At 43.1% G+C, this 22,247-nt stretch overlaps 1 protein-coding gene across 1 annotated transcript in view; it reads left to right on the top strand.

The window, feature by feature from the left end:
• LOC147458114 (AT-rich interactive domain-containing protein 6-like) overlaps nt 1–21,146 on the top strand; it is a 31,429-nt gene extending 10,283 nt beyond the window's left edge. The window contains exons 3-11 of the mRNA XM_086512861.1: nt 17,470–17,522; nt 17,604–17,649; nt 18,916–19,038; nt 19,120–19,221; nt 19,297–19,345; nt 19,412–19,698; nt 19,968–20,018; nt 20,090–20,182; nt 20,393–21,146. Coding sequence (XP_086368987.1) covers nt 17,470–17,522; nt 17,604–17,649; nt 18,916–19,038; nt 19,120–19,221; nt 19,297–19,345; nt 19,412–19,698; nt 19,968–20,018; nt 20,090–20,182; nt 20,393–20,497 — 909 coding nt within the window. The 3' untranslated portion in view covers nt 20,498–21,146. The remainder of the gene's footprint in view (nt 1–17,469; nt 17,523–17,603; nt 17,650–18,915; nt 19,039–19,119; nt 19,222–19,296; nt 19,346–19,411; nt 19,699–19,967; nt 20,019–20,089; nt 20,183–20,392) is intronic.
• Nucleotides 21,147–22,247: the final 1,101 nt, after the last annotated feature.

Below are 22,247 nucleotides of genomic sequence, written 5' to 3'. Positions count from 1 at the left end.
ACTGCACGAGAGGGGAGTCACTCTGCTCCTTTGTCACATATTACCTGGATGGAATAAAGTCACTGATTTCTCTTTGGATTTCAAGGATACTGTTGTGTTGACAATATTCTATTGTATGACTTTACGAATAAGAAAACTTAAAATGGGAATTCTCGGACATGAATCTGATTGATGTGTACTCTCATGTGATTTGGAATCAATTTTTATGCGATTGATATGATGTGATTGTGTATTGACTGAGTCGTCTTTGTGCGAGTGCTAGATTTGTGTTTGTCTAGTGCGTCGGTACTTAGAGTCAGTGTCTACTGAACTGGTTTATGGCCTCTTATGTGTTTTGCAGACGTAATCGAGGGCGATTCAAGAGGGGGGTATGTCACAAACTTATGACGTGGCATGCTTTAAGTTGTCCCAACATATGGGCACCTGTCGACAGGGCCTTGGGGACAACTAGGGAAATAAAAGAAAGCGAAGGAGCTGGCTGTACGAAAATCCGCAACTTGCGTTGAATTGTTGACGCGGTTGGCTGTATGGATTTCCTCAAAACGCGCTGTTGTGTTGATGTGGCAGGCCGTACGGAATTCCGTCTTTTGCGTTGGCTGCTTTTGGGATCCAAGCGCTTTTGAGGTTGGAATCGTTTTATTCACTGCTTTTCCATGGCCAAGGGCCTTTAAATAAGTCCCGTGGGCTCTCTTTGGCTCACTTGTGATGACAAGCTTGTGAGCAGATGAGACCCACGGGCAATTGTACTTCGCTCAAGCATTAATACTAAAAGAAATACTGAAAGGGCGCCAATCTTTGGGGCCAATCTCTCCGGCATGGAACTATGCCGGACCATGTTGACTCATTGGACAATGAATTAAATATGAAGTATTTTTAAGTGATTCTCTCTCGTGTGTGGTGCCAGATTCCCGACTTGGGGTGTCCAAGTTTGTTATAGTAGCCCAACTAGTGGGACGTTATTATATGTGCAAAGGGGGGAGAGAGATGCACAAGAGCAAATCATCGCACTACATGAGACAAGTAGGCAAGCTTTCCATTAAAGCTTCAAACTTGAAAATCCACTCACAAAAGTGAAAATCAGCCTCCACTCTCATATTTGGGCATGCCCAGCCAGAAGAGACCTTTTGGAGGTGTGTGTTGACCAGCAGGTAGCTCATCACGAGGACGTGGCAACTGCTAACCTTAGTTGTTGGTTTCTTTCCGATGATTTTTGTTTAATTTTTGAGACCCTCTTTTTGAAGTTGCAAATGGCCGGACATTGTATGGCCAGTGTGAAACAATAGTTTTACCCGCAGACGGAAGGTTGGTCGGCACTAGAATTCGAGTAGTAAAAGGGTGTTTAGGCTCAGTTCAAAGTCATTTAGGTCCCCTCGCCACACTTAATAAGTTGGTGGATACTAGGAAACTAACTCAATGGAGGCACAATGCCAAGGTGGAGTCACCAAGAGAAAATCACCCGAGAATTGAGCTACATTGCATTTTTGGACGTGGTCCGAGTGGTGAAAGATGATCAGATGACCAGTGAGAGTCTAATGGAAGCATCTACTAAAATTTAGGGAACTGCTATTTTGGGCCACGAAATCTGTTCGCGTCATTAGCTTCAGAATGACAAGGGGAATATTTTATTATTGTGCCGCTAAGTCAACTGAGCAACAGGTTCTGATATTTTTATACCAAAAGGTCCAAAGCGGGGAAGTAATGCATGAGTGCCACTTCGCACATTTTTGGGCATTTTCCAACTAAAGAGAGAGAAGTGTTAAAATAAAACGTGGGCTGCATTTTTCAGCCACATGGTGGATTGTCACAGGTTAAGAGTTATTGTGTGCAAGCTTTCCCTCTCATGTACATGTAGTACAAGAAGTGATGTCTTGCACACTCTACACTGCTCTCTCTCCCCTACGTGCAGTAACGTGATGCCCCACAAGAGGGCTCTTCATTTGGCCTATGTACAACTGTGTGGTCTTATGCTGTTGTGCCGAGGCAAGAGCCTCTTTGAGCAAGAATAGGAGTAGCTAACTGTTATCCAAAAGCACGCACCGGTGAGGGTGATACCTCATCTTATAGGTGCATTTTCAGCGCTGGTTATGTGTTGTTTTTAGATTGTATTACAGCCGTATGGATGCCAAAAGCCCACTGTTAGAGGACAGTTCCGGGACTGTTTAGGGCTGAAAACAGGGTTAAAACTAGTAAATATAGCGAGCTGTAATTGCTATTTTTGGGCTGAAAACAGAGGGTTTTTGCCTCTGAAAGCAAGTTCCAGTAGGGGGATTTTTTCAAGGCGAGTTTTGGGGCATGTTGTCAAGATTTTGCGAGAACATTTGTGATCTAGTTGGATACAGGTGAAGATCCTCAGGACTCTAGTTTTGTAACTTTACCTTCTAAAGGAATAAAGAAATATCGAAAGGGCCACCAATTTTTGGGGCCTACATGTTGTCGGCGTCTTCTCGGAGCATTCTAACTTCCAAGCCGTGTGTGCTTTGAAGTGTTAATTCCCGTTACAGGTTCCTTCTGCAAGGTTTCTCTGTGTGTTAAAGCTTAAAGTAAAGTTTTGGGTGAAAGCCAAAGTCTATCGCCTACGGGCCGGTTTCATGGTTCCGTCGACGGGATAGAATCACTTTTTCCTCAAGAAGTGAGCTGTCACAAAGTGATGACGTGGCAGACAGCAGAAAACCCTAATTTCTGCCAAAAACCCTAAAATTCCTGCAAACCCTAATTTTTGCCAAAAACCCTAAATTCCGGAAATCGCGGAGGCGGATTATTAAAAAAAAAATAATTATTTTTTTTGGAAAATGATGAGCGACGCGAATTTTGCTTTTACTTTTTTTTTATAAAAAAAAGAGAAAAGACTCTCTAAGAGAGAGGGAGAACTGATGCTTTTGATTTTAAAAGCTTTTGGGGCTCTGCTTTTGGACATCCCTTGTAACCTTTAAATTAGTGGTGAGGGCCTCACTTCTCAGAGCATCTGGACGCAGAGTCTGAGAGTGAAACCCTACCGCTCTCTTGTACTTTGATGATTGATTAATATAAAAAGAAATACCGAAAGGGGCGCCAGTCTTTGGGGCCAATATCTCTAGGCACGGAACTCCGCCGGGCCAGTGCAAATCTATTGTGATCTGTGAATTGTTTTGAAGTGGTTATTTGGTGCTGTCGCGGTTGATTCTTGACTTGGAGTGTCCAAGTTTGTTACAGTGGTATCAGAGCACGGCCGATTTCTCTTCTACGGGAAATCCGATCCCCGAATTTTTTTTCCGCGGCACCTATGGCTTCAGGCAATGATCAGTCGACTCCCTCTGCATATGGAGATGCGGGCTGGGATCACAACGAAGATTCAGGCAGAGAGTATGGCCCGCCTCGGCCTACTCAGGCGGAGCAAACAGAGATGGAGTGTCGTCAATTGATCGGCGATGCAACAAAGATGATGCTCAATTTTGCCAAGGACCCGAAGATGGCAAAATATATGAACCAGACCTCTTTGGAAGAGGTACAGACGGAGTGGAAGAGAACCACAACACCACTCCCGAAACCCGCTCTCAAGAAACCTTCTGCCTCCAAGAAATATACGGAGAAGGAACTGGAGAATGTGGTTGATGCACGGATTGCTCAGCTTTTTGACACACAAAAGAAAGCCAAAAAGCACGGCAAAAAGCAGAAGAAAGGCACTGACTTCCCGGGATATTTGGGTCGTCGGTTGACATTTGACAAGGCAAAGGGCAAAGAAACGGAAGAAGCGTGTTCGATTTGAAGGAGTACCCAGTTCTTCTTCTTCTTCTTCTGACAGTTCTTCTAGCTCCTCGGATTAGAGCGAAGAAGACAGAAAAAAGCAAAAAGCGAAGCAAGACACAAAGCTTCGGAACGGGCAAGAAAAAGGCAAAGAAGGCTACATCTTGCCCAGAGACTGACAGTTCTACTGAGGACTCGTCTACAGACAGCTCAGATTCCGATGACGGAAAGTTTTATGCGAACAAGAAGAATTTTTACAAAGCCAACCAGTATGACTTTCTCGAAGATAAAAGCAAGAAAGTCCGAGAGTTTAAGGAAGGTGGCCACTCGATCAAGTTTGATACTTTTCAGGATACTCAAATGCTTCGAAGGCTGTGTCTTTTATACAGCAGTTTGACATCGCTTTCGCGGGAGGACGCTATTCAGAGCACTCCAAGATTCGGAGAGCTGCCTCTTACTTTAAGGGGAATGCTCATACTTGGTGGTCCATGCTTCTATTAAGCAAGACTGTGCCAGTTACATGGCTGAAATTCAAGAGGCTTTTTATTTCTTCTTGGTTGACTCAAGAGTTTGAGCAAGATATACGAGCTGCTTGGAACCATCTCCGGATGACCAAGAGCGATACAGTGAATTCTTATTGTGAAAGATTCTGGAGCTCTTTTCTACCCACCTCTTCATTCAAGAAGATCTCGTTCAGAGAACAGATTGAGCGGTTTACCTTGGGTCTACCTACAGAGATCCGAGATCACTGCTTGGAACAGAAGTCAGCTTCTATTCAGGAGTTGATGAGTCATGCGAAGCGGGGCTTTGCCATTCACTCTGGCAGTCTGACCAACCCCACAGATGAGGCCATGACACAACGAGCCGAACAGACTTCTGGGAATGAAAGTAGAATGAAAAAGAGCAACCCAGAGAAAAAAAAAAAGAATGCACGACCCAAGCTTACTCCTGAGGAGAGAGCTCGCTTCATCAGAGAGGGGAAGTGCTTTGGATGCGGGGAACATGGACATATTTCCGCGAAGTGCCCTGATAAGGCACAGAAAGAACAGAATGATAAAGACGACGACAGGTCTGAGAGTTCGAGAGCAGCTGAGGAATGTGGCAGAAAAGGCAGATAGAAAAGTAAAACTGGTACCACATGGCATGGGACTTGCACCGAATCAAATGAATGAAAGTACAAACTTTGCCGTTTTTTTAAGGGCAAAGTGAAGGATCAGGAAGCTCTTTTGAAGGAGCCAAGGCCAACTTCTTTTCACTTGGAATTGGCGGCTCGATTTGGAACTACGCCCGACAGACTGACGCCACAGGCGGAGGTAGTTCGACTGGCACCCGGATGGGATGTTGCCATTACACCGAGCATTGGCAAACTTCGTTTGCAATGACAGGGGTGTTCAGGGCACGTGAGTGACGTTCTACTCGGGATCCCTTGGTACCACAAGAACTACGCCGTGGTTGACTACCGAGCCGAGAAAGCGACTTTGATAAATGAAGGGCTTAGAGATTGTACTTGAAGATCTTACCCTTTCTTTTGGGAGAACTGAACGATGGATAAAAGTTGAATATGTTTTGACCTGAAGAAAAGAATGCCAAGATTTTTTTTCTCCACGCTCATGCCGATTGCTTTTGAGAGGGCCTGAAGATCATACCATTGATCTGATATCTGGAAGCACGCCACCGAATCGGCCACCTTATCGTGTGAGCCGAGTACAAAATGAAAAGATTATGAACTCTGTGAAAGACCTCTTGGAAAAGGGTCTTGTTCAGCCTAGTACTTCACCGTATTGCTCTCCAATGTTGTTGAAGAAAGACGGATCTTGGAGAATGTGCATCGATTATAGCACTCTCAACGAAATCACCATCAAGAACAGATTTTTGATTCCTAGGATCGATGATATACTCGACAGGTTACAGGGATCCTCGTGCTTTAGCAGGATTGACTTGAAGAGTGGATATCATCAGATCAAGATAGCACCAGGAGATGTCTACAAGACAGCTTTTCGGACGACTTTTGGGTTATTTGAGTTTTTGGTGATGCCTTTTGGCTTAACCAATGCTCCTGCGACATTTAACCGGATGATGGACATGATTTTTCGAGAGTACAGGCTATTTGTTGGCACTTTCTTTGAAGACATCATTGTTTTCTCCAAGAATGAGGCAGAACACAGAGATCATCTGCTTCAAGTCTTTTAGGCATTACGAGATCACACGCTAGTGATTAATGCAAAGAAAAGTGAATTTTTCCTACCATGGATACACTTTTTGGGACACATTGTGTCAACAGCAGGAGTGCAAATGAAGCCAGCCAAGATAGAGACTATCCGTGATTGGCCCGATTTGAGGAATGTCCATGAAGCTAGAAGCTTCTTGGGACTGTGTTCGTACTACATGCGGTTCATACGAAAGTTTGCAGAGGTTGCTTCCCCTTTGCATACCTTGACACAGAAAGGAGTACCTTTTTCGTGGGGACCCACAGAGGTGACTGCCTTTCGGACATTGAAAGAGAAATTGACTACGAGACCAATTTTGACTTTGCCGGACTTGCAGAAGTCATTTGAAGTATATTGTGATGCTTGTGGTCGTAGTCTGGGTGCGGTCTTGATGCAAGAAGGCCATGTCATAGCTTACGAGAGCCGTTTGTTCTCTAGGCCGGAGATGACAGCACAGATTTATGAGAAAGAGCTTTTGGCGGTTATCCATGCTCTTACTCAGTGGCGGCATTACCTACTCGGAGCGGATTTTACTGTCTTTACAGACCATCAGAGATTGCGCTACTTCTTGTCACAGAAGCAGCTTTCGGAAAAGCGGATGCGGTGGGTGAACATCTTGTCACAGTTCCACTTCCAGATTGTCCATGTGCAGGGACAAAAGAATGTGGTGGCAGATGCTTTGTCTCGGAAACTGTTGGTTCTAGCTATTTCCGCGATACATCATAGGAGCTTCGAGGATATGGTCGATCAGTGTGCCACAGATACAGATTTTGCAGATATTTTCACACGGATACGGGATGGGGAGACAGTAGCTGGATACTCCCTTCGGGAAGGCTACTTGATGAAAAAGACTATGTTGTGCGTTACACAGCCGTTGAGGGAAAAGGTTATGACTGATTGCCACTGTCCACCTTTTACGGGTCACCGCGGCATTGCTACCACCATGAAAGGGGTAGAGAGAGATTTCTTTTGGCAGAGACTGAAGAAGGATGTGGAAGAGTTTGTGCGCAGTTGCTTGGTATGCCAGAAGGTCAAGTTTGACAGGCATAAGGCACAGGGATTGTTACAGCCTTTACCCATACCCACCCGCCCCTGGGAAAATATTGAAATGGATTTCATTTTTTTTTGATCTCCCGAGAATACAGAATGATCACGATGATTTTCCGATTACATGGCACGCCTGGGACGATTGTCTCCGACAGAGACCCCAGATTTATGAGTTTGTTTTGGAAGGCAATTTGGGAGAACATTGGCACGCGGTTGCAGTTCTCGTCATCGTTCCACTTGCAGACTGACGGGCAATCTGAGATTGCCAATTCAGTGATTTTAGATTTATTGAAGTCTTGTATCTCGCATCAGAAGACTCAATGGGAAAAGAACTTACCTTTGGTGGAATTTGCCTACAATAACACGATACACTCTTCGACGGGGAAGATGCCATGTGAGATTGTTGAAACTGCTGCGAAGGTTCCATCCTTCCTGAGCACGAAAGATTAGAAATTTGAAGCGGATGTATATTCGCGAGATTTGGATACAGCTTTTGCCAAGGTTCGCGAGACTTTGCAGGAGTCTCAAGAACGACAGAAAAAGGCAGCGGATCGCCATCGTCGCGACTGGAAACTGAAGGAGGATGATTGGGTGCTCTTACTTTTGAGAAGGCACTCCTAAGAAAGAAAAAGGGAAAGGAGAGGCTTTTTCCAAAGCTTAGTATGTGATACTACGAACCTTTCCAGATTACTGACAAGATAAATGATGTCTCCTTCCGATTGAAATTGCCAGATACTTGGAGGATTCACAATGCATTGCATGTGAGTCTCTTGAACCCTGTTAAGGGTGATGTGCCTGATGATGGGGAGCCTGATGAGCAACCCGAAGTGGAAGAAAACGAGGAGATCCTTGTTCCTGAACAGATTTTGGCACATAACGATACGAAGAAAGGTAAAGTCCGAAGGCGGTTCTTGGTTTAGTTCAAGAACTTTCCTGCATTTGATGCGAAGTGGATGGAGGAGGAGGACCTAGCAGATACTCCTCGGATTGTGAAACTTTACCTCGATGTTTTGGTTTAGCATAGTGTACTCCAAACGGAACCCAGAAACTCAGCTTGGCCGAAGATCTGGTGCAGTGGGATGCACAAGAGGAGAGTTACTCCGCTCCTTTGTCAACAGATGCCTCGATTTTGATACTAAAGTCACTGATGTCTCTTTGAGCTTCAGGGATACTGAGAGCTGACAGTATTCTGCTGGATGACTTTATAAAATGGAATTCCTGATTATGATACTGATTTGTTCTTGACTTCTTGTGAGTGCAGGAACTGATAGCCGAAATGACTGCAGCATTTTGGTCTGATTGATCTCGAATAGACATGGTTGCAATAGGGGTTAGTCAATCGGACATCGATGAGGTCCCGATTGGACCTAGATGTGATTGCTAGCTACATTGCCGATAAATCATGGTCTAAGATCCGAATGAATGTTGAATGTCATGTGATGTCCTGTGATGTCTGGTGATGTCCTGTGATGTCGTGTGATGTGACTGTCGATTTTGTACATGTGCTAGATGTGTGTTCCTAGTACGTAGGTACTAACAGTCAGTGTCTGCTAAGACGGTTTATGGTTTTGCAGGCGTAATCGCGATCGATTACAATGCTTTCAAGAGGGGGGTATGTCACAAAGTGATGACGTGGCGGACAGCAGAAAACCCTAATTTCTACAAGAAACCCTAAAATTCCTGCAAACCCTAATTTTTGCCAAAAACCCTAAATTCCGGAAATCGCGGAGGCGGATTATTAAAAAAAATAAAATATATATATATATTTTTTTGGAAAATGATGAGCGACGCGAATTTTGCTTTTGCTTTTTTTTATAAAAAAAAGAGAAAAGACTCTCTAAGAGAGGGAGAACTGATGCTTTTGATTTTAAAAGCTTTTGGGGCTCTGCTTTTGGGCATCCCTTGTAACCTTTAAATTAGTGGTGAGGGCCTCACTTCTCAGAGCATCTGGATGCAGAGTCTGAGAGTGAAACCCTACCGCTCTCTTGTACTTTGATGATTGATTAATATAAAAAGAAATACTGAAAGGGGCGTCAGTCTTTGGGGCCAATATCTCTAGGCACGGAACTCCGCCGGGCCAGTGCAAATCTATTGTGATCTGTGAATTGTTTTGAAGTGGTTATTTGGTGCTGTCGCGGTTGATTCTTGACTTGGAGTGTCCAAGTTTGTTACATGAGCCTCGGTTGGTTTGGTGAAGACAGAGTACAGGAACGCATGATTACACTATGGCCGACAAAGGGAAGGGTATTATGGAAGAGGGTTCCTCTTCGAAGGACATACAGGAAATTCGTACCCTCTTTGAGGTTGGCGAGAGTTCACGGCCACGCCGGTCTGTACCTCGTGTTCATGTGAATGTTCTCCCAGTGCAGGGCTTTATGACTGGGCAACTTGAAGATGATTCGTTCAAGACTCAATTAGTTGCCGCTGTGAACGTGTTTTCCCGACTGGCGCAGAACCCAAGGTTTATGGAGTTTATGACTAGGCTTTATGACTGGGCAACTTGAAGATGATTCGTTCAAGACTCAGTTAGTTGCCGCTGTGAACGTGTTTTCCCGATTGGCGCAGAACCCAAGGTTTATGGAGTTTTTGCAAGCGCCATCAATGCCACAACAAACAAGGCAACTCAGGCAGCCAGTAGAGTCTGATGAGGCTCAAGCCCAAGTACTTCATGCATCTCAGCAGGATAGGGAGCACTCGCACGCTGCGGAGTCAGGGGCTCCAAGACAGGTTTCTCTCGTCCATGAACAGGTGGTTAGGACGCCAATTCCACAGGTTTTTCCAGTTCAGCCCGCAACCTTTCAGAGTCCACATGCTGCATTAAATGGATAGGGAACCAGTTTCAGGCAATGTATCAGGTTTTTCCACCACCCACGATACACAAGCAGCCCAAGGATTGATGATATTCTTGACCGTTCAGAGGGTGCTGCAATTTTCAGCAGGATAGACCTTAAGAGTGGGTACCAACAGATACGTATAAGGCCAGAGGATGTGTAGAAGACTGCATTTAGAACGACATTTGGTCTTTATGAGTTCTTAGTGATGCCATTTGGTCTTACTAATGCTCCTTCCACGTTCAATAGAATGATGGACCGGATTTTCCGTTCGCATCAGAAGTTTGTTGGCACATTCTTTGACGACATGATAGTCTATTTGAAGCATGAAGAGGAGCATAGGCGCCACTTGACCATTGTGTTTGAAGAGCTGCGCAGTCACAGGTTACTTGTCAATCCTAAGAAAAGTGAATTCTTCTTAGAAGAGATCCACTTTCTTGGCCACAGTGTGTCAAAGGGTGGTGTCCGAATGGATCCCGCAAAGGTTGAAGCTATTAAGACACAGACTTGAAGACTGTGTACGATGTCCGAAGCTTCTTGGGATTGTGCTCATACTATAGAAGGTTTATCAAGAACTTTGCAGACATAGCTTCACCCTTTACGCTTTGCAAAAGAAAGGGGTCACTTTCATATGGACCTAAAAGAGATTTCAACTTTCAGTCTCTTAACGGAAAAGTTGACTTCAGATCCCGTGATTGTTTTACCGGACCTTAGGAAGTCATTTGTGGTCCAGTGTAATGCGTGTGGCAATAGCATCGGAGGAGTGCTAATGCAAGATGATGAGGTAGTAGCTTACGAGAGCAAAATCTTGCAAGGGCGAGAAAAGACTATGCAAATCTATGAGAAAGAGCTACTGGCCGTTATTCATGCGCTCTCTAGCTAGAAGCACTACCTGTTAGGTGTTGATTTTGTTGTCCAGACAAATAATTAGACCTTGCGATACTTCTTGACACAAATGTCTTATCTTTCTTGTAGATACATGCGATGATAAAAGAGTGCTAACAACACAAGATCATCAATGGCATGTATTTATGGCATGCAATCAAGGACGTTTGGGACTTCAAGAGGGGGGTATGTCACGAGGACGTGGCAACTGCTAACCTTAGTTGTTGGTTCCTTCCGGTGATTTTCGTTTAATTTTTGAGACCCTCTTTTTGAAGTTGCAAATGGTGGGACATTGTATAGCCACTGTGAATAGTAGTTTCATTCGCAGACAGGAAGTTGGTCGGCTTTGGAATTCGAGTAGTAAAAGGGTGTCTAGGCTCAATTCAAATTCATTTAGGTCTCCTCGCCACACTTAATAAGTTGGTGGATACTAGGCATAGCGGTGAGGTGGGGTCACCAAGAGAAAATGGCTACATTATATTTTTGGACGTGGTCCCAATGGTGAAAGATGGTTAGATGACCAGTGAGAGTCCAATGGAAGCATCTCCTAAAATGGCTACATTACATTTTTACGTGGTCCCAGTGGTGGAAGGTGGTTAGATGACCAGTGAGAGTCCAATGGAAGCATCTCCTAAAATTTAGGAAATGTTATTTTGGGCCACGAAATCTGTTCGTGTCATTAGCTTCAAAATGACAAGGGGAACATTTTATTACTATGCCGCTAAGTCAACTGAGCAACTGGTTCAGATATTTTTAGACCAGAAGGTCCAAAGCGAGGAATTAATGCATGAGTGCCACTTGGCACATTTTTGGGCATTTTCCAACTTAAGAGAGAGAAACGTTAAAATAAAACATGGGCTGCATTTTTCAGCCGCATGGTGTATGTCACAGGTTAAGAGCTATTGTGTGCAAGCTTTCCCTTTCATGTACAGTGTAGTGCAAGAAGTAACGTCTTGCACACTCTATACCGTTCTCTCTCTCTTCCCCCTACGTGCAGTAACGTGATGTCCCACAAGAGGGCTCTTCATTTGACCTATGTACAATTGTGTGGTCTTATGCCTTTGTGCCGAGGCAAGAGCCTCTTTGAGCAGGAAGTTGGAACAGGAGTAGCTAATTGCTACTCCAAAAGCAGGCACCGGTGAGGGTGATAACCTCATCTTATAGGTGCATTTTCAGTGTTGGTTATGCATCGTTCTTGGATATGGATGCGAGAAGCATTGGGAACAGTGCTCCATTGCTAGAGGACAGTTCCAGGACTGTTTAGGGCTGAAAACAGGGTAAAAACCAATAAATACAGCGAGCTGTAATTGCTATTTTTGGGCTGAAAACAGAGGGTTTATGTCTTTGGAAGCGAGTTCCAGCAGGGGGATTTGTTTTGGGCGAGTTTTGGTTCCGTTTTGTTGCCGAAATTTTATCAAAACAGGTGTGATCTAGTCGGATATAGGTGAAAATCCCCAGGACTCTAGTTTTGTAACTTTACCCTCTAAAGGAATTGTTGCTAAATTGGCTTTGTCTGACACAAAAATTATTATAAATGAATTATTGGATTTATAAGTGAGGTTTTCTCGCTTGGGACACCAAGAAAAATAATTTTAAATGAATTATTGAAATTTTAAGTGAGAGGGTTTTTCTCACTGGAGACATCTGAGTACAGAGTATTTCTAGTGCATCATTCAGAGTAATGACGGGAGCATTGTGAAAGGGAATATCTGTAAGGCCACTAGGAACGGGTACTTCTGATGCGTCACATCGGATGGGTGACAGGAGCATCGGGAAGAAGTATCTGACCATCCGGAAACGGACATCTCTGATGCGTCAAAGGATGGGTGACATAGAGCATCGCGAAGGAGATTATATTGTATGTTCGGTAGGAAAAGACTAGGTGATGGGTATTCCTGATGCGTCACAAGGTGGTGACGGGTGCATCGGAAAGGGAATATCCATAGTCAAGAGAAAATTCAAAATTGTGTTAGAATTGTGCACAAGGAAAAGCAAGCACTTGAATGAAGATGGGTTCAGAGGAAACTTTGAGGAAAAATGGATGCTTTTTGAGAAAGCGGGATTGCTTTTTAAGAATGCAGATGCTTTTCCGCGAGGAAATTTATGTCTGCGTTGCAACTGTGCATGTGATTGCATCCAGGGACGTCTGGGAAGTGCTGTGGAAGCGTTGTTGTTAACCTATAAGGTTTTATTGAGTTTTTGGGCAGATTCATATCATTTTTAAAAGTGACCGACTGGCCACTTAATAAGTGGGCAGCCACCTGGAAAATAAAGCAAAAACCAGCCAGGAATTTCTTCTCTCTTTTTGGCAGAAGAGCAAAAAAGAAAAAAAATAGCCGTGATCTCCACGCGGGCAACCTGCTCAACTATTCCTGCCGTGGCCAAGGAGCTATAAAAGCATCACACGCCCTCTCTCAGAGGGGGGGTTGCCACTGTCAGCAAGAGAAGACTCTGCCGCGAGAAGACGTAAGAGATCATGAGACTGCGAAGCATGGAGGTCGCTTTTCAGCGAAAAGAGCGACAGGTATCAACTGTGGATTCGCCATACGAATTGTTGTCTCGTGTTCGTGTGTGTTTACAGATGTGCTGCCTCTTAACGAGGAAGTAGGAGCAGAGGAAGGCATGAGCCTTTGCAGGAGAAACGCGCCATGAGAAATTAGAGCCAGATCAACCCAAGGGTTTTGTACCCGAGTTTGGGAAGTAGATCCACGAAGCCGAGAGTGGTACCCTCGAGATGTGATCCGGAAGTCGAAATCCCCAAGGGAAGGACTTCGTGTCCAGGAAAGAAGAGTTATTTTGTAGGAAAAGGACTTTGGAAACTGAGTCGGAAACGAGATGCAAGGATGCCATGCCCCCAGTCTGGAAGGTGAGATCTAGAAGCGAGAACCTTGGTTCTGGAGGATTTGGAATAAGGAACGGAAGTTCCTTGGAATAGGGTTTTGCCCTAGGAATAAGAAGCCTCGGAAGCCGAGGCTTCTGGGAACCATCAAGTCTTATTCTAGAACGAATGTGGTAGTACGTTCGGTTCAAGTGCTTGTATAGACTTCTCCTCAGTAATAAAGATACTATTACCGGGGGGGGGGGGCGGGGGGGAGGGGGGACCAGCCCATCTTTTGGTCCCCGGTACTATGTCGATCTTCTCTCTCTCTCTCTCTCTCTCTCTCTCTCTATATATATATATATATATATATCCTTTGGCTTGAGTAATAAGTGGTAAATCCTATTTATTTGAGTATATTTTATATTGCTTTGTGCTCCCGTTGATGACAGGAATAAATAAATACCGAAAAGAGGCGCGAGTTTTTAGGGCCTAGAGGTTGTCGGCGTCTGCTCGGAGCATTCTAGCTTTCGAGCCGTGTGTGCTTTGAAGTGTTAATTCCCGTTATAGGTTCCTTCTTCAAGGTTTCTCTGTGTGTTAAAGCTTGAAGTAAAGTTTCGGGTGAAAGCCAAAGTCTATTGCCCTACGGGCCCGTTTCAGCTCTCCTACTGACAAGTGTCCAATGTGCTCCATTTGGTTGAATTCCTAACCCCCTCCAACGTATGAAGTCTTGTTGAGGGCCTAATGACTTTAACTTAGCTTAGCTACTACTCTACTAGTTAGATTTCCGTGCCGATCGGCGCAACCAGCTCATGGCTGCATGGCCTTGACTCCTGCCTTGTACATACTTTTCATAAATAAATAGCAGCCTCATCATTATGCTATTACAACGGACAAATGCAACATCATCTCTCACATTAGACATATTTGGACCGATGAAGTTGCTGCAACAAATTGAACCTCATCAACAAATTCAACGACAAATGAAGACGATCAGCCCATCAACAACCAATCAAAACCTTCCATAGCGTCCACGGACACTTTTCAACAGTGCCCGAAGACGGGCACTAAAATTGGAAGGGGGGAATGTTAATTGAGTCAACGTCAGTTAACCGGAGCTGCTAAAGACCGAAGACATACGGATGCACATCGAGGATGAATACAAAGAAGCAGTGAAGATTGAAGTTACACATTTTCCACATTTTCCCATCGGCCATTGGCCGTTTCGCACTGGCCATGCAATGTTTGGGCATTTGTGATTTTTGGGGGCGCCCAAAATAGAGAGGGGTGCTTCTAGTCTTGTGTGTGGATTTTTAGGTTCTGCAACTTTAATGAAAAGCTTGTCTTTTCCCTTGTCTCATGTAGCGCGATGATTTTGCTCTCGGGTGCATGTTTCTCCTCCTTACACATATGGTAATCCCCCACTAGTTGGGCTCCTTAGATGACTATGTATAGTCTTGTGGGTTTTTTGCGTGTTCGCCAAGTTAAGAGCCTTTTTAACAGGAACCGGATCATCTAATTGTGAATCCCCCATAGGTACGCACAGCTCCAACGCGAAAGATTGCGAAACAGGATAGTTTGTTCGCGTGAAAATTCGTCCAAATCGAAAGAGAAGTGTCCCATTGCCTGCGGGAGAGCTTGAAACTCTCGTAGACGTGTTTGATCCGCTCAAAACAATCCAAATCAGAGAATTACAGCTTGCTGCATTTATTGGCAGGTTCAGGGTTTCACACCGAAACTGCCAGATAACACCAGGGAAGCCTTGGGGTGGTTTCAGGAGTTTGGGCACCTGTTTGTGACCAAAATTGATAATCACAGCATGCTGAAATTTACTTACAGCTCATCGGGAAGCTTTCAAAATGCAAGGTAATGTGTCGTAGTCTTGTAGTTTTGACGTGACCAAAATTGATAATTATAGCATGCGGAAATTTACTTCCGGCTCACCGGGAAGCTTCTAAAATGCAAGGGAATGCGTCCTAGTCTTGTACTTTTGACCTACAGAGATTTTAGCGCCGCTATGTTTTTACCGAAATGGGGCTGAAGACCTGCAGTTTCTGCCCTTGACAGGTTTGAATTGCTTGGTGAGAGTATGGTCTAAGTGTTCGGATGGTTTGGGGAGATGATAGAGGGTACCCATTCTCAACGTCTAAAACAAAACAAAACAAAACGAAAGTGAGAGTTTGGTCAAGTGATTGGATGGTTTATTCTCAATTGAATAAAGAAATACGGAAAGGGACGTGAGTCTTAGGGGCCTACAAGGTGTCGGTCTTTGTGTGCACAGTGACATTCTATTTGTGGGATGCATATGTTTTCTCTTTTTCTCAATCCTTTGTGTGAAATCAATAGGTGTACCGCCCTCTACTTTGTATAGGCCGGTTATATCTACTGTGGCCAAGGGGTCGCCCATGCTACATTATAGATACTAGACGTTGCATGATTAGAGTTGGACAACCTCTTTCATTATGGATGCTTTGATTGATCCAACTTTAGAGGCTGTCCAGGGCATCATTGAGTATGATTCTCTTAGCAGTTTTGTGATTGACCAGATTGAGGATGCCATGGGGAGGTTGCTGTGGTCATCATGGTACCTTCCCTTGGTGTTTGTCTCGGACAATGATATGCATAGCAGCCAGGTATGGGACTCCTATTAGCGTTGAAGTATAATACATGTAGTAGACTTATTTTTCAAGGATCCCAAATAAAAACGTGGTTTTTTATTATAGAATTTAGTGCATATGCCTGGGCTTAAGTTAGGTATGATATATGTATAATGAATCGTATGACTTAAATAAATAGATTCAACTTTCAATTTTCACTAACCAAATTGTAAGATTCAAAATTTAGAAGTTAATAAAAAAACTTAACTTCCAAGAGGTAAGGGTGAGCAAGACCATAAAAAGCCTCTTTCTATTAACTAAAAATAGTAGAGTTGACTTTTTTTAACCTGTACCGGCTGTCCATAATGCTTTAGTATAAGCTTTTTAACATTTAAAAAAACGTACAAATTATTTTAGTGTGAAAAAAAAGTGAAGTCGTGTACTTCAAATATAATACACGTATTATAGCTGCTATGACATTGATATGCCTCCTTTAGACACTGTCAGTTTGGTTGTGTAGGAGGACTGCTTCCTACTTTGGGGCAATTTTTCATTCAAAACGCATCCTAAATTATTGAAGACCTATTCACATCTAAATTATTCAAACACTATCTATGATACAAAACATGGAAGAGTGCTGCGAATGGTAAAAAAGCTAGCATGTGAGTGCAGGGGGAATGCAGCATGGCATGGCAAATGAATGAAGCATGTGGGCTGTGGGGGGTATTCAGGGCAGCAGAGCAAAAGCGGCTGAGTATGCAGGGTGCAGAGCAGGTATGCAGCAACGATGCGTGTGGGCTGTGGGGGGTATGGACGGCGGCAGAGCAAAAGCGGCTGAGTATGCAGGGTGCAGAACAGGTAAGCAGTGATGCTAGCTTTTACCATTCATGGCACTCTTTCCACTTTCAAATACAGCTACACCTTGCCCTTGTGCTCGGGTTGGGGAGATTTAGCTTCCAGACTGAGTAAGGAAGCTTCTTGCAGCAATTATTTTTGAGGTAAGGAGCTATGCAGCTTCCTCCAGTCCAATGGCATGCACCTCTCAGTATATCAGAGAAGTTTCAAAATGAGATGGGGGACCGAATCCAAAGTCCTCAGTGGGGCCTCCTTGGTTGGGTCAAGACGATCGGATGCTCAAGTAACATGTTATTTATATTTTTTGTGATCTTTTTGTGTAGTTAACAAATAAGATGGACGATGATGATATAGTCTTGCTTCATTATCTTTTTTCTTTGTCTGTGCGCGTGTTCAGCCCCTCTTTTACCTTGTTAATTCAGACTGTTCTGACCTTATGAACATGTACCGGTATAAACGCCGTTTACTTGTTTATGTGATAACATTGCTTAATTGGTGAATTAATGCAGGTGACTGCGAATAAGCTGTGGCGGCAAGTTGGTGAAACTTTCAAACCGCCCAAGTAAAAGTGCTGTCATCAACATAGGGTTTGTTCATTGTCCGTTCTCTCTTTCCTAACAAAAACTTGCTTGGATTGTTGCAGGAAATGTACTACAGTATCATGGTCGTTTCGAATATTCTACGAGAAGGTACTTGTTAGCATCTGGTTATGTTGTATGTTAATTGTTTATTCGAAAGAATATGAGAGATTGTCTGAATATGAAATGAGTGTTATTTACTTTGCATTTGTATCTGACTTTGCTGTTGTATGTTTACTTATTGCTAACTTTGTATCTGCCGGTGTATGTCAAGAGAAAATCAAATATCAAAGTCATAGTATTTTTGAAGATGTCTGTTTGTCTTTAAATTTCGTATTGGGTCTCCACCCCTCGTCTTATAAGCACTCCTTGAATTTGTAATGAGAGATTGGTTAAGAAATCTAAGAGAGCAGAGTGCTTATTCATGTTTTGTTACGTGATAGATAAATTTGTGTGAAGCATGCTGCATTATATTTGTAGCTGACCGTACACTAAGCTGGTGGTTTCTTGTGTGTTTTTTGACATGAATGTGGAAAATATTAAGACCTGGTTTTGAGTGTGGTTGGAATTCGGTATAAGTAAGACTGACTTTATTATAAAGTGGGGAGCTTCCCACTTATTGTTTGTCTTAGTAACACATTATTTTGTTGTTTTGATCTCTAGTGCTTCTAGTATTTTTACTCTAGCTCGACAAATGCTAGCCTTTATCATGGTTGAGTATGCCCATCAGATCCAGAGGGTGATAGAAACTTAGCTCGTTGGTTTTGTAGAGTACGTTCAAAGCATGAATGACCTCTATACAAACCTGCACCTACTCTTAGGCACTGACGACGTGAGTAGGGATGTCATAGCTGTTGTCCAAGCTATGCATGATAAAGGTGATAATCTTATTCTTCCTGCTTGGACAAGCAGCGAAGTTGAGGTCACATATTGTCAAGTTTGAATCTTTGCTCTTCGTAGGTTTGTGTAGTATTTATTTTTTGATTTTGTATTTAGCTTACTTGAGGAAATTTGTTCCTTTAGAAGTTGTTGTGTGAAGTTTGATTTCTAGGATTAAGTTTTTAAGATCTCTTATCCTTTTTTGCTTTAAGTTGAGTACTTGTTTTCAGTCAAGTAAGCTGCGTCAACTTATTTTACGCATGCATTTCCTAAAAACATTTTTAAGTTAATAATGTTTTGTTTTACCTAGTTTTGTTTCGTAGCAAATGAAGTGATTTAGTTTGTTTGTTTTTTTCTTTTCTTTTCTTGTGTCCCTTGCTTTTATAGTTTTATGAGTGCTTTATTCCCTCTTATAATTCGTGAGTTCAGACTATTCTGAACTTATGAAGGTATATATGACTTTAATTCTAAGTGTGTCTTCTTGTCTGGATCATGCAGTCCCTTCTCGAATATGAAAGACATATGCTACGTGGAACAGGGTACAGCTCTGATCAACGTAATCGTGATTGTCCCGGCACAGCTGAGGGCTCCTCTGGTGCGGGTCATAGTGGACCTTCACAGGTGTGGAGATTTTACTGTTTGTGCCTTTCACTTGGAGCTTTGCTATGTATGTATCCTCTTATAGTGTAATGCTCTTTCCAGCCACCAGGGCGAGCTAGAAGAGATGCAGCTGTGAGGGCTATGCAGGGCTGGCATTCCCAAAAGATTTTGGAAAATGAGGATGCTGACCCTGCAAATAGCAAGGTTTTGGGCCTCAAAAGATGCTCTTTTAATTTGAATTTTCTTCTTGGTGCGTGCCTTTATTAGTTATTAGTGCAGGAACGAAGCTCTGTACCGTCTTCAAGTCGGGAGAAGCAGGCTATTACAGGTAGGTGTGTTTCTGTGAGAGACTAACTCCGTTGGGATTAGTGATTCTTCAACTATTGCTCTGCAGGTCTTCGTAAAAGAAGAAATTTCTCTATACCAGAGCGCTCCTTGAAGGCGGCCCGACTAACAAATGGACCAAGAGCTCACATGGCAGATGATGCTGCAACGAGGGATGAAAATGGAAATTTTGGCTATCAGTTACACAATTCAGCTCAACGAAAACAAACATTCAAGCAGAACCCTACAAAGCAAGTTTTGAAAAGCAGCAATCATAACCATGCAAATGGAGCTGACATCAGGGTCGCTGATGAGGGTCCAGAAGCTGATTGGGTGAAGATTAATGTGCACAAAACTGTGAGTTTCTAAGTAGTGCTTAATCATATCTCTTTAAAGCATTTTTTATATATTTTGTTAAAACACATGTATGGTTTAGATAGCCGTGTGCTTTCCTACACATTTGTTTTTGTTCCTGTATTTTGATCTGTTCTCCATTATTATTAGATTTTCTTTCATTTGCGCATTTGTGTATCGCCAGATGGTTTCTGGTGGAGGTACTGCTAACTGGATCCTAGGTTTTATGCGTGAGAGAATATCTTGTGGTAATTACTGGTGGTGGTTGGCAGGTTGATTGTTTCGAAGTCTATGCGCTTGTTCCAGGGCTATTGCAGGAAGAGGTTTGTATTCGTAACTCTTCAGCTATATTATTACTAGTCATACAGCTGCTTAAGCTTGGAGCAATTCGCAGTTGCGCATACAATGTGAACCTGGAGGTCTTTTGGTGATAATTGGCGAGCCAGAGAAACTAAATAATCCCTGGGGAGTAACTCCATTCAAGAAGGTAGAACTTGAGATAGTTTTGCAAAGTCAAGTTCACGTGTGTTGGGCCTAAATGATGCTTGTGCTCTTTTATGAATGCAAAATAGCAGGTATTTTTAGGAAAAGTAAAAAAACATCTTTTACACAAGGGATCTCGCTATAAATGGTGAAAATAGCTTGTTCTTTTTCTTCAGTTTCTTTCGAAATCTCAATTTATGTTAATTGTTGTCAGGTTATAAAGCTGCCATCACCCATTGATGCAAACTCCACATCTGCAGTGATAACACTTCATGGGCAGCTTTTCGTTCGTGTTCCTTATGGAGAATCACCCTCTTAGCTGGGTTGGTCAGAGTAAAGAGTGTACCTTGAAGCTGATGCCAAGGTCGCTATCGGCGATGCGGAAACTGGGGTTGACAATGTCTTCAAAATGTAGGAGGTGTTAGGTCGAAGTCATACAGAGGCATGGGTATAGCAATTGTCCTTCCACCAGTGATCCTCTTTCAGCACTCTTGTACAAATAGAACCCTTTCTCTAGTCTAACCCTGGCTAAGGGCGTCAAGAGGGGGGTGGCAAATCGTCACAAACAAAGTCTGGCTGAAGTAGATATGAATCACCTGATGTCCTTGCTCGGGCAATTTCAAGATAGTTTTTGAGTTACTTTTTGTCACTCAAGGTAGGTTTCTGGCAAGACAGAGCTAGTCAGGTCTTAAAGTTCTATGCAATGCTTTGCGTTTGTTAGAAGGGCTTACATGGTATATATTCCAGGTGATCATCTTCGATATGGGGGCTCTTGGGAGATCGGAGCTGTGTATCATAAATAAATCTCTTGTAAGTACCGTTTTAGTAGAATCATTATCCGATCTGTTGCAAAGTGGGTTAAAGTTTTTGTCAACTCTAGCAAGTCCCACATAAACATCATAGCTGTTAAGTGCTCTTGAAAGGCTGTCCTTGATCAACTTTCTCAATGGAGTGTCTTGATTGGAGGAGTTTTGTATTTCCTTCCATATTTCTTTCCATTTCTTGTGGACTTTAAAACCTATTCTCAGGTTAAATTCTCGACTTTATTATTTTCAAATTTTTGTCTTGGAATTGTTTTCCTTCCATTGGTTAAGAGCGAGGTATCCCAGGCCATGTTGGAATTTACGTTTAGGTTCCAAACTGATACCATTTATGCAGGTGCAGGGCGGATGTTTTATGTTGAAATTGACGTTTGAATGAAGGTATTGAAGGGCTCTCTTAAGAAGGACATGTAATTCAATAGTTATTCGTTATTGTTGGTGCACGAAAGTTTCTCAGGGGTGCAATTTGGAATTAAGGTTGTGCTATCAAGGCTCTTTTAAGAAGGGGGAATGGTGGTTTAGAAGTTCTGGTGCATAAAAGTAGCGTGAGGTCTCCTCAATAGCTGGATTAGGGTGGAAATCTGATTGAAGTTTTTGAAACTCTCTCATGAGCTTTTACATGTTGCTACTACATGGCTAGGATCAGCATCAGCAAGGGCAAGCGGGGCTTTATGACCTTTTCTGAGAGTCCTTATTTGCATGATTATATCTATACGCACAAATGCTGATTAGGCTCTTGATGGGATTCAAGGCTTGGACAGGCTACTCTAACTAGCAACCAATGATCATCCTGCTACCTGGAGGTATACAACGCCGTTTGGCTGAGGCTAGGACATAGAACCTGCCACCCTCGGAACTTCCATGTACTTCGAATGATCGTGTTCGTAACACTGTTGGCTATGTTCCTTCCATTTTTCAGCTTTGATTTGTACTATTGGGGATATTTAAAACTTGAGTGTCTCATACTAGACAAGGAGTCTTGTTAGATGCTAGGTGTATTTAAAGTGACTGCTGGTTACCTTATTTGCTCTGATACAACAGATGACATCAAGCACCAATACCATTCTAAAACAAAAGAAGAAGTTGGGCCTTTTTAGAATTTTGAGTTGGTTACTTGGACTTTACTAACAATAGTTTCTTGTTATCAGCTCTATTACAGCTCCAGGCAAGGCCCATGCATGTGCGTGCGTGCCCAAACAGACCGTTCTCTTTCACATAAACCTTCCTCTCTAAATGCCGTCTTGCTGT

The sequence above is a fragment of the Adiantum capillus-veneris genome, chromosome 5 (assembly GCF_014529385.1).
Source record: "Adiantum capillus-veneris isolate H3 chromosome 5, ASM1452938v2, whole genome shotgun sequence".
NCBI classification, from domain to species: Eukaryota; Viridiplantae; Streptophyta; class Polypodiopsida; order Polypodiales; family Pteridaceae; genus Adiantum; species Adiantum capillus-veneris.
This window is presented reverse-complemented; position numbering and strand designations above follow the sequence as displayed.